The sequence below is a fragment of the Rhinoderma darwinii genome, chromosome 3, assembly GCF_050947455.1.
Source record: "Rhinoderma darwinii isolate aRhiDar2 chromosome 3, aRhiDar2.hap1, whole genome shotgun sequence".
In the NCBI taxonomy this organism is placed as follows: Eukaryota; Metazoa; Chordata; class Amphibia; order Anura; family Rhinodermatidae; genus Rhinoderma; species Rhinoderma darwinii.
Window position 1 is genome coordinate 401,480,782 of NC_134689.1, and position 12,522 is coordinate 401,493,303.

Here is a 12,522-nt window from a genome sequence, read left to right on the forward strand (position 1 = left end):
TTTTATTTTGATCCATCTTATTCAAGAAACTTTCAGAAGAAAACGGGACTGTCTAAAAATATGATAAACCCCTTGAAGGAAACCTTGTGGGGTCTACTTGTGTGAATGAAGTCATTTATGGGGTGTTTCTAATGTTTCAGCAGCATTACGCCCCCCAGAAAACAGTATGCGGCTCTAAAATCAAATGCAAAATTCCTGGACCGAAAAGGCCAAAAAGCCTCCTTTTATGCCAAGCCCTGGCACATGCCCGTGAATAAAGCACACATATTTGGTATCCCCATGCACGGGAGAAGTGGAAGAATGTGAAATGCGATGAATTTTGTCCGTGGTCCATTTTGTGTGTGAAAAAGCTAGCATAAACTGGCGCAATTGTTAAAAAAAAAAGGTAATTTTATTTTGTTCCATCTTATTCAAGAAACTTTCAGAAGAAAACTGGACTGTCTAAAAATATGATAAACCCCTTGAAGGAAACCTTGTGGGGTCTACTTGTGTGAATTAAGTCATTTATGGGGTGATTCTAATGTTTCAGCAGCATTACACCCCCCAGAAAACAGTATGTGGCTATAAAATCAAATGCAAAATTCCTGGACCAAAAAGCCTCCTTTTATGCCAAGCCCTGGCACATGCCCGCACAGCGAATAAGGCACACATATTTGGTATCCCCATGCACGGGAGAAGTGGAAGAACGTGAAAGGAGATGAATTTTGGCCGTGGTCTATACCGTGTGTGAAAAATACTAGCCTAAACTGACGCATTTGCTAAAAAAGTGCTGATTTTATTTTGTTCCATCTTATTCAAGAAACTTTCAGAAGAAAACTGGACTTGCTAAAAATATGATAAACCCCTTGAAGGAAACCTTGTGGGGTCTACTTGTGTGAATGAAGTCATTTATGGGGTGTTTCTAATGTTTCAGCAGCATTAGGCCCCCCAGAAAACAGTATGCGGCTCTAAAATCAAATGCAAAATTCCTGGACCGAAAATGCCAAAAAGCCTCCTTTTATGCCAAGCCCTGGCACATGCCCGCACAGCGAATAAGGCACACATATTTGGTATCCCCATGCACGGGAGAAGTGGAAGAACGTGAAAGGAGATGAATTTTGGCCGTGGTCTATACCGTGTGTGAAAAATACTAGCCTAAACTGACGCATTTGCTAAAAAAGTGCTGATTTTATTTTGTTCCATCTTATTCAAGAAACTTTCAGAAGAAAACTGGACTTGCTAAAAATATGATAAACCCCTTGAAGGAAACCTTGTGGGGTCTACTTGTGCGAATGAAGTCATTTATGGGGTGATTCTAATGTTTCAGCAGCATTACACCCCCCAGAAAACAGTATGCGGCTATAAAATCAAATGCAAAATTCCTGGACCGAAAAGGCCAAAAAGCCTCCTTTTATGCCAAGCCCTGGCACATGCCCGCACAGTGAATAAGGCTCACATATTTGGTATCCCCATGCACGGGAGAAGTGGAAGAATGTGAAAGGAGATTAATTTTGGCCGTGGTTCATACCGTGTGTGAAAAATGCTAGCCTAAACTGACGCAATTGTTAAATTCTTGCATTTTTTTCCAATTTTGCCCACTTTAGTGAAAAAAAAAAAAATGATATATACTGACAAATGCCACTAAAACAAAGCCCTATCTGTCCTTTAAAAAGAGTGTAAAATTCAAAGATGAACTTTATTCACCTGCTGAGTTATAGTCATGTAAAGAAGCGCATAGCAAAATTGTGAAATTTGCTCTGGTCATTTAGCTGTAAAACAGCCTAGTCCTTAACCGGTTAAATAACGCTTCATTGTAATAGTTCAGACTTTTAGGGATGCAGCGATACCAATTTTGTTTATTTTTTTTTTACATTATTTTAGGGGGGTCTGGAGGAAGAGCGGAGAGGCTCAATCCAAGTGTCTTGCGGTCCAGTGTGAAGTTTCCACAGTCAGTGATGGTTTGGGGGGCCGTGTCATCTGCTGGTGTTGGTCCACTGTGTTATATCAAGTCCAGAGTCAGCGCAGCGTCTAGCAGGACATTTCCAGCACTTCATGCTTCCCTCTGCTGACAAGCTTTATGGAGATGCTGATTTCATGTTTCAGCAGGACTTGGCACCTGCCCACACTGCCAAAAGTACCAATACCTGGTGTAATAACCACAGTATCACTGCGCTTGATTGGCCAGCAAACTCACCTGACCTAAACCCCATAGAGAATCTATAGGGTATTGTCAAGAGGAAGATGATCGACACCAGACCCAACAATGCAGACGAGCTGAAGGCCGCTATCAAAGCAACCTGGGCTTTCATAACACCTCAGCAGTGCCACAGGCTGATCGCTTCCATGCCACGCCGCATTGATAACACCTCAGCAGTGCCACAGGCTAATCACCTCCATGCCACGCTGCATTGATAACACCTCAGCAGTGCCACAGGCTGATCACCTCCATGCCACGCCACATTGATAACACATCAGCAGTGCCACAGGCTGATCACCTCCATGCCACGCCACATTGATAACACCTCAGCAGTGCCACAGGCTGATCGCCTCCATGCCACGCCACATTGATAACACCTCAGCAGTGCCACAGGCTGATCACCTCCATGCCACGCCGCATTGATAACACCTCAGCAGTGCCACAGGCTGGTCACCTCCCTGCCACGCCACATTGATATCTCAGAAGTGCCACAGGCTGATCACCTCCATGCCACGCCGCATTGATATCATCTCAGCAGTGCCACAGGCTGATCGCCTCCATGCCACGCCACATTGATAACACCTCAGCAGTGCCACAGGCTGATCACCTCCATGCCACGCCGCATTGATATCATCTCAGCAGTGCCACAGGCTGATCGCCTCCATGCCACGACGCATTGATAACCCCTCAGCAGTGCCACAGGCTGATCACCTCCATGCCACGCTGCATTGATGCAGTAATTCACGCAGAGTCGGAGCCCCGACCAAGTATTGAGGGCAGATACTGGACATACTTTTCAGTAGGACAACATTTCGGTATTAAAAATAATTTTTGACATTGGGCTTATATAATATTCTAATTTTCTGAGGGACTAAATTCTGGGTTTTCATTAACTGTTCCCATAATCATCAACATTAAAAGAAAAAAAATGCTGGAAATCGATCCCTCTGTGTGTAATGAATCTATAGAATATATGAGAGACACTTTTTGAATTACTGAAATTAACTTTTTGATATTCTAATTCATACAGAAGGACTAATATATACACACATAGTAATGACAGGAAGGTGTGTGTGTATATATAGTAATGACAGGAAGGTGTGTGTGTGTGTGTATATATATATATATATATATATATATATATATACGGTAATGACAGGTAGGTGTGTATGTATGTATATATACGGTAATGACAGGTAGGTGTGTATGTATGTATATACGGTAATGACAGGTAGGTGTGTATGCACGGTAATGACAGGTAGGTGTGTATGCACGGTAATGACAGGTAAGTGTGTATGCACGGTAATGACAGGTAAGTGTGTATGCACGGTAATGACAGGTAGGTAGGTGTGTGTATATACGGTAATGACAAGTAGGTAGGTGTGTGTATATACGGTAACGACAGGTGTGTATTTATTGTAATGACAGGTAGGTAGGTGTGTGTGTATATACGGTAATGACAGGTTGGGGTGTGTGTGTGTGTGTGTGTGTGTGTGTGTGTGTGTGTGTGTGTGTGTGTATTTATATTAATGACAGGTAGGTGTTTATGTATATACGGTAATGACAGGTAGGTGTGTATGCACGGTAATGACAGGTAGGTGTGTATGCACGGTAATGACAGGTAGGTGTATACGCATTACGTATTCCGTATTCCCTTTTGATCACCTTACCCCTTTGTTTGGCGGACCCGCAGGCCTCCCTCTTCCTCCTCTCCGGTCGCTCATCCTTCGTACTACGTGAAAATAAGTAAGAATTACCGGGCACTACTTCCGTGTCCGGCATCACGTGACTGAGACGGGACTACAACTCCCGGCGTCCCCTGCGGCGTCCTGATTTTAGCGTGTCACGTGATCAATATGCGGCCAAGGCGGGAAGAGTCGAGCAGCGAGGAGGGGGCGGAGTCAATGAACCGTGTATATTCTATGTACACTATAGAGCGGCCGTACCCTGACTGTCCTACGTGTGAATTGTGTAAGGACAGCGCCCGGTGCCCCCTCCTGCAGCCGGTTATCTCCTCGTTATATACACATTATATCTATGAGGCATTAATAGCCGTTGACAGCAGGTTTATGGCCGCCATTAGAACAGAGCACACATTATGCATAGGATTTGCCGTAAATGACTGATAGGTGGGAGTCACGCCTCTGGAAACCCCTATGGGGGAAGAAGGGGGTCTGCTTGATATCCTCTATGCTTAGGTATGATCGGTTTTAAGTTACAGGCCCAAAGCCTGAGGCTGCATTACTGAGAGATCCTGGTTACAACCTCTCTGCTGATTTTTGTCAAATGTGGGGTCTTGTCAGGTGGAGTGTAGATATGGATGTATTTAAATCTACACTCGGCCTCCTTGACAACGCTGTATCTAATGAATCAGGGATATGTTATCTCAGTAGTGCAGCCTCAGTTTTTGGGCCTATAACTTCAAGTGATCATATCTCAGCTAGAAGGAAGCTATTAACAAACGGTTTTCACATTTCTAATATACACTAAAGGACTTCTGAAGAAAAGGAGTGCTTCCCCTTGTACTAGTTTTCTAAACCGTGTAGACTACAGTCCTGGGTCACACCATTAGGATTGCATGATACGGCTGTCTCAACAGCTGCGGCTCTCTATGGTGTCTCTATATGGACCCTGCCTATGATATCCATATGCCCTCATAGGACCCCCTCCCCCTTTAATACTATTTGGGCAGTTCAAAACAGATAATTTACCACTTTAAAGTTTTTTTCTTTCTATTTTTAGGTCTTTGAAGCAATGAAGAGAAAAAGGAAGGTGACAAGTGAGGACATATTGTCATTACACTATTATATACAACCTACCAAATCATTTACAGAACCCCTCCCCCGCTACCTTTTTAGGCTAGAGGTACATGGCGACTGCCCGCAACACGGGTCGCACAGACAAAGATGGCGGTGTAGCACCGGCTGCATCAGAGTAATGAATGTGGCCGCGATGCGACCCGCAGGATACAGTTATATGCGACGGCCGTTGCTGATGCCGCGGACACCGCTCCGGTGCCATCCACTGGACGCTCTACACCGCAATCAGGACGTAATAGTACGTCTAAATACAAGAAGGGGTTAAAGGGAAAAAATATCATGCTTTCTTCTCCGTTCTTTAGTTGTTTCCTATTACCAGAGAGCAATGCATTGTGGGAGCTCAGATAACACCTATATTGTTAGGAAAAATGTCTGACAGCAGGGGTGGGCTAAGTGGCTGTCTGTTGCCAAGAGCAACCATTAGAATTTTGAGTAGCTATGGATATGAATGGAGGAAACGACGTGAATCTTTAGGTTGTATTCACACGTGCAGGTTTTGATCAGGTGTTTTTATGCAGTTTTTTTATTTCAAAATAAAGGGATAGAAAGTATGAATGACAAATATATTATTTTTTATCCACTCCTGGTTTAGGCTTTAAAAAAACCCGAACAAAACCTGCATGTGTGAATACACCCTGGGAAAAACTCCTGAATGTTAGGACTTACCGGAGGTATAATAAAAAAAGAAAATGAATGTAAATAAAGTTGAATAAAATAATCAATAAAAAAAAATTACGCCCATGAAAAAAAATGAATTCTCAACATTTTATTTAATATAAAGTCTTAAAACATTAAAAAAACAAACATATATCACAAGCCGCAAAATACATTTTAAATACAATTGAAGGTGTTTGGCTAACAAAACAAATAAAAAAAATAATGGTGGAATTAAATTTTTTGCACATTCGCTTAAGATTTTTTTTTTATATGAATTCAACGCTCATTCTGGAGAAGTGAGCGGGAGGTGGGTTCTACCCCTCATATTTATGGGCAAAGGTAGAGGGGTATGAATGAAATGGCCGAGACTGTTCTGTCAAAAATGGACAGGAGAAGGACCCGCCCCCTATTTTTGTCGGAACGGCCACACGGTTTATTTAAAGCAACGAAAGTACGCATGGCACAATAGAAATGAATGTGTCAGTGGGCTATCCGTTAAAAAAACGGATCGAAGAAACATCGAAGAAAATAACTGAAGTGGGCGCGAGGCCTTATTCTTACCAGCTCTGGGAAACACACCTCTCCTGAACAAGAAGGGTGTAAGAGGAAGGGCTAGGTAGGGTTTTGCGTGAAGGAGCATGGGATGTCCGTTCCTTGCACTCTTACCTGGACTTCAGACTACCAACCCACTCTACCCTCATTGTTCTGTAATTGCGGTTATAAGGCTGATGGCGATGCTACACTCCAATGCATGTGGTTGGTTGGTAATCAGAGGGCCACAAGCTGTGGGTCAGGGCACCTCTCCTGTGGGAGGCCATTAGTGGTACTGCGGCTTCCAGTGTGTTTGAAATACCGCTCTCATGGGTCAGTCAATAAAATTGTATTTATTGAACTTGGGTAGGGATACCCTTTAGGCCACTCCGGTAATCTGTGTGTTTCTACGCTTCAGATGCCAACTCCACATCCAGGAACACCTCGGAAGGCAGTGTCATATCTCCAGAACCAACCTTCTCTCAGCCCAGCCTCAAGAATCAGGAGCCTTCAGAGAACTGTGTGGAGGAAGAAGATGACTCTGCAGTGGACCATAACAGAAAGCTGGAAGCTCCTCAACAGAACATTTGTCAGACTGATGACCACCAACCATGTCCCTGCCCGGTGAGTATCTCAAAACCTTATATATGTGTACCGAGGTCAAGAGCACAGTGTATATCACTGTATATCACCGTGCCCTGCTTCCTGCAGTAACACTATAGGAGTGATGGCATGGTGGTGGATTGAATAGTCGAGCCCTAGGGCACAGCAAAGGAAGGGGCCCACAATGAGTCCAATCTACCTGAAGCTATCAGTGCAGAGTGTATTAGGTTCTTCTGTACTGATATATCAATCAACTGAGCTTCTCACATTTAGTGATGTCATCACGCCAGGAGCAGTGATGTCACTAGTGTCAGCTCCTATATCACGATGATCTGTATTATGATTTTGTATACACTGTCCCGCAATATTCAATACAACTTGCATTTTTTTTACATTTCGCTTTCTATTATTATTATTATTATCGTTATCTATTTTAGGGTTTCACTGAAGGTCAGCTGAATGCAACTAATCCAGAAGTGTTCTCTCCATTGCCGCTTACTGCAGTACTCCAAGCCTGCCACCAGGGGGATTATCTGGACACAGATGCTAGAGACAGCATAGTCCCGCCTGAGACATCCACTGCGATCATCACTGAGCCGTCTGTTACAGAACAAGTCAGTGATGGGATCACAGGTAATCTCTGTCTTACGGCCATAGAAACGGCTGAAAGCAACATCAGTGAGAAATGCCTGAATGAGACCGATGTGCCAGACACCAGTATAACGGAGGCCATAAACTTCAGTGGGCAAGTGGATGAAGGTGCAAGAGACTATCAGACAAGCGATACCCCTAAATGCCCCATCATGTTCGTGGAGGGGAGTATGAAAGGTGATGTGAATGGTGATGATTGTAAACCAGGGGATACATCTGAGATGCTGCTTATTGACACTTGTATGGACAAAAATGTCTCAGCCCGCCCAGGAGACAGCTCTCCTCTTAAAGAGCCAAAGTCTGACTTACTAGCATCCCAAAAATGTCTTATTGAAACTTCAGAGCTCCCATTTTTACCATCTGAAGCCTCACATCTACAAGATACTCCTAATATTCCAGAAATCACCTACCAGATAAAAGACACCTTCTTACCTGACTGTGATCTGAAGTTAGAGGGAAGAGACGTGGAACATTGTCAAGATCCCAAATCACAACCAAAAGTTATAATGTCACCAGAAGACACCTGGGCAATGGTAACAGACCAAACGCTACTGTGTGGAGTGGAAATGATCCGTTCACAACAAACAGATGCCCTGCCTGAAAATCCGAGAGGACTGACCAATGACCTGGGCCTGCAGGACAGCCAGCTGCTAGGAGCCTTGGAAGAGAGCTTCTATGAGCAAGGAAAGGTATATTATGTTTTATAGGAACACACATGGCAGAACTCACAGGTTGTTATGCCTAGTGCCGGGCCAAACGGGGTGGTGCAAGACACAGATTTAAAAAATAGCAAAATTAAACTTCATGCGCCATTTATCTTGGGAAAACAGGTAAAAATTTAGATCATCAAAACCCTGTTTCTTCTGAGATAGGTTATCAGGGGACACTCAGGCTGTCTCTATAGACATAAGATTGTTGGCAGATCGCAACAATTTCAACGGGATCCTTTGGCAACTGCATATCATTGGCCATCGTACCTAAAATTTTAGGGGACTTTTCAGAATAAACTGTCATATGTGTATATATGAGACATAACACTATTTCTGGCCATTATATGACTTGTATTCTGCATTATTTAGCAGTTTTCCCCTCTGCAGGCTCTACATCTCAGTTGTCTCTGAGCTAGTGAGTGGAGCCTAACTGCTGTCATGTCTTCTATATACAGCACACATAGAAGAGGAGAATCCAGCTCTCCTTTCTCTATCACATATATAGAGGCTTCAGCAGAATGAAGGAGATTGTATAGCAGTAATGAGCAGTGTAGCTGTGAATCCAGCACTGGGGTGAGATAAAACACTTACTAGAAAGCTGTAGCAGCGTCTTTGTGTGTCTCTCTGCCTCTTTCTCACTCTGCTCCCTCCCCCCCTCTTCGTAGACTTCTATGGGCAGCTTTAACCTGATCCCTCAGTGAGCTGATAGTCCCACTCGTCGCACAGATTTTAGCAGTGAATGATCAGTGCAGGGGGGAGGAAAGGAGCCTGAAAAGTGGAAAAAGGCGTTTTTCTCTAATAAGATATATTAAAAAGTTTCTTATGTTCACCTGTACTATTGATTTATGCAAAGTTTGTTGAAAAATTAGTGATCATGGGTGAAGTGATGAATAAAAGCCGTTTTATGCAGCATTATTGGAACCTGATAGATGCTGGATTATCAAATATTCAGAATTCTTGTTTAATAGAAAAGTGTATAATATTTTCTGTAAGGCATCATTTACACGAGCGTAATATACGCGCGTGCTTTTCACGCGTGTCGTACGCACCTATGTTAGTCTATGGGGGCATGCAGACAGTCCATGAGTTTTGCGCAGCGTGAGTCCGCTGCGTAAAACTCACGACATGTTTTATATTTTTCTGTTTTTCGCGCATCACGCACCCATTGAAGTCAATGGGTGCGTGAAAACCACGCAGGTCGCACGGAAGCACTTCCGAGCGAACTGCGTAATTCGCGCAACAGCTGTCAAACGCTGAATGTAAACAGAAAAGCACCACGTGCTTTTCTGTTTACAAACATCCAAATGGAGTGTCATAATGATGGCGGCTGCGCGAAAATCACACAGCCGCGCATCATACGCTGATGACACACGGAGCTGTTAAGTGCATTTTGCGCACGCAAAACGCCAAGTTTTTTGCATGCGCAAAACGCACACGCTCGTGTAAATCAGGCCTAAGGGTGGAGAACCTCGAGGAGCAAGACCTGGAAAAAAACTTAACATAAAATCTGCTGTCTCATAGTTGGTCTTTTCTGTTCAGTATTCTGTTGTTGGTCTTGCCAGTCTCCAGATTTTCTTGTATCTCTAGTGCCATAAACATATATCACAGGATTCAAATTTCTGGATTATTGGATGCCGTCTAGTCGTCTGGATGTTTTCTATGCTCTTCAAGAAGGGAATCCTTCCAAATGGGTTAGGTCTCCAATGGTGGATCCTCCTGTTTCTCGTTTAGCCAAGGGTACTACTTTGCCTAGGGCGGACTCCACTTCCTTCAAAGATCCTCTGGATGCTGCGTGGACTTCTTTGCTAAAACCACCTTGAGGCCTCTGGCTATGCCCTTCGCCCGATTTTTGCTTCTGCCTGTGTTGGCAGAGCTATCACTGAATGGGTGCACAAACTCCGTCATGGCCTGCTCTCGGGCCCACCAGAGAAAGAAATGGTGGATCTGTCTCACCTTACCTCCAATGCGTCCAAGTATCTGTGTGAGACTGCTCTTGACGCTGGCATCTGGTAGCTCGGGCCTCGGCCTCTTTTGTTGCTATCCACAGGACTACCTGGCTCAAAGCTTGGTCTGCTGATACAGCTTTAAATCGGTCCCTGACTGCGCTCCCTTTTGCAGGTTCCCATGTCTTTAGTCCTAGATTGGATGAAAATATCTCAGATGCTACGGGTAACAAGAGCGCCCATCTTTCTCAAAACAGGGTCAAGCGTACTACTCAGGTCAAACAGGTGGGTTCTTGTTTTCGCTCTCTTCGTGGGTTCTCCAACACTATGTCCTCTAGACCACAGTCTCACCAAGCTTAGAAGGCCAAACCTTCCTTCAAGGCTCGCCCCTCCTGGCGTCCCCGTCCTCCACTTGCAAAGGCTGGAGCCGGCAAGGCCATGGCTGCTCGAAGATGCACCCCCAATCGATTAATCTTGGGTGGGGGACAGGCTTTTGCGCTTCAACGACGTTTCGCTCTCTCCCATTTCGGACGCCTGGGTTCAGCAAATGCTATTCTTGGGATATAAAAATCTAATTTGCCAGTCTCCCTCTAGAGCATTTCTTTCAGTTCGCTGTTCCAAAGTCCCCCTACAGGGGACAATCGACTCTCTGCTCCTACAAAGGGGTCTTCATTCCGGTACCCTCGAAACCAAAGGTTCCAGGGTTTCTATTCCAACTGATTTGTCGTTCCCAGTTCGACCCAACCTGGGCTTCAAGCGTCTCAACGCACATTTTCAGATGGAATCTCTCCGGACTGTCATTGCTTCCGTGGAACAAGGGGGGATTTCTTTTCTCAGTGGACATCAAGGACGTGTATCTGCATGTTCCTATTTGCCAAACTCGCCATACATTCCTGCGCTTTGCGGTACTGTCCCATCATTACCAATTCGTGGCCCGTTCCTTCGGTCTGGTCACAGCCCTGAGAGTCTATATGAAGGTTCTCTTTGTTGTGATGGCACTCCTTCGCACCAGGGGATTGTCGGTCATCCCGTACCTGGACGACATGATAAAGTTCCTTTCCTGGGAGGACAACAAAACGGCTCTCCAGATTACTCTAGACACTCTTAGTCGATTCGGTTGGATTGTCAACTGATCCAAATCTTACCTGTTTCCATCCCAGAAGATTGTGTTCTTGGGGATCGCCTTTGACACTCGCTCTGCAAAGGTTTTTTTTACCTCTCTTACCTTCTCTCTGCTTCTCCTACTGCTTGCGGACAGACTGAATGAGCTCAGTGTCTGTAGTCGGGGTATTTTCTGTAGAAGGAGCCACTTTTTTTATTTTTTAGTATCCTCGTAGCGGCAACAGCATATACCCACGGTCTTTGTCACCCAATAAAATTGGTATCCATATCCTACAGTTATGTGTGGACATTGATGTGAATGGTCTTCAACACTACACAGCATTATCATTTTTATATGAGGCAAATCAAAGGAAAGAGGGTTTAAGAAGATGGATTAAACCAAGACCAGCCCATGTGCAAGAATTTTTGCAAACTAAAAAAAAAAACAGATTTATATCCTGGCAATGTCTGACCCTTAAAGCATCTGTATATCATTCCAACAACTATCCAAACAATCATGCCGGGAGACTGTGTCCATTCACTATGGATTTATCACCTGCACTGGTAAAGATCATCATCGGCTTCAATAAAGAGGAGCTGTCACTTTCTGCATCAGTAGTTCCTTACACAGTGCACTATATCTGACATCAATACTGAAAGATAGGCTTTATGCACTATGAGCCAAGCAGCATGTCTCCATTGGCGCAAAATCGTGGTTAAAAAAAACAGTGCATGTAGATAAACCCTTATAAAAGAAAGTTGCTATGGAGCCTGACATGTGATCCCTATTGGCCACTCATACAGTGCACAACACCTCACACAGACTCAATCAGGACTTTTGAGACTCTAGTGGTGCTCTTGCCTTTTAAAGAGGCTCTGTCACTAGTATAGTAATGCCCAATCTCCTAGCTGATCTAATAGGCGCGGTCACACTGATAATACTAGTGAAAATTGTGTCCCAAAAAGTCTATTTTAAAAGTTATGAGCTTTTTTCTACATATGCAAATGAGGCTACACTAGACAAGTGGGTGTCACCACCAGCGATTCTCCGGAGGTGGAGCCTCCTCACAGCCTCTGACGCTGTCCTATCAGCATGAAGCTGCTTCACACAGTGTGAGGGAGGTGGAGCTACCTCACAGCCTCTGACACTGTCCTATCAGCATGAAGCTGCTTCACACAGTGTGAGGGAGGTGGAGCCTCCTCACAGCCTCTGACACTGTCCTATCAGCATGAAGCTGCTTCACACAGTGTGAGGGAGGTGGAGCCTCCTCACAGCCTCTGACACTGTCCTATCAGCATGAAGCTGCTTCACACAGTGTGAGAGAGGTGGA

The 12,522-nt window shown here is 44.5% G+C and overlaps 2 protein-coding genes across 5 annotated transcripts in view; one reads left to right on the plus strand and one right to left on the minus strand.

The window, feature by feature from the left end:
• CC2D1A (coiled-coil and C2 domain containing 1A) overlaps nt 1-4,000 on the minus strand; it is a 35,699-nt gene extending 31,699 nt beyond the window's left edge. Inside the window, exon 1 of the mRNA XM_075859157.1 lies at nt 3,847-4,000. Within this exon, the coding sequence (XP_075715272.1) occupies nt 3,847-3,900 (54 nt within the window). The 5' untranslated portion in view covers nt 3,901-4,000. The remainder of the gene's footprint in view (nt 1-3,846) is intronic.
• Nucleotides 4,001-4,027: 27 nt separating this feature from the next.
• The window catches only part of BRME1 (break repair meiotic recombinase recruitment factor 1), a 48,631-nt gene continuing 40,136 nt past the window's right edge, over nt 4,028-12,522 (plus strand). For 2 of the 4 annotated variants that reach the window (XM_075859161.1, XM_075859160.1), the window contains exons 1-4: nt 4,028-4,147; nt 4,919-4,955; nt 6,602-6,807; nt 7,224-8,126. In XM_075859161.1, the coding sequence (XP_075715276.1) occupies nt 4,931-4,955; nt 6,602-6,807; nt 7,224-8,126 (1,134 nt within the window). In that variant the 5' untranslated portion in view covers nt 4,028-4,147; nt 4,919-4,930. Of the gene's footprint in view, nt 4,148-4,175; nt 4,306-4,918; nt 4,956-6,601; nt 6,808-7,223; nt 8,127-12,522 lie in introns of those variants that run through there. The other 2 variants (XM_075859158.1, XM_075859159.1) reach the window with 2 other exon arrangements.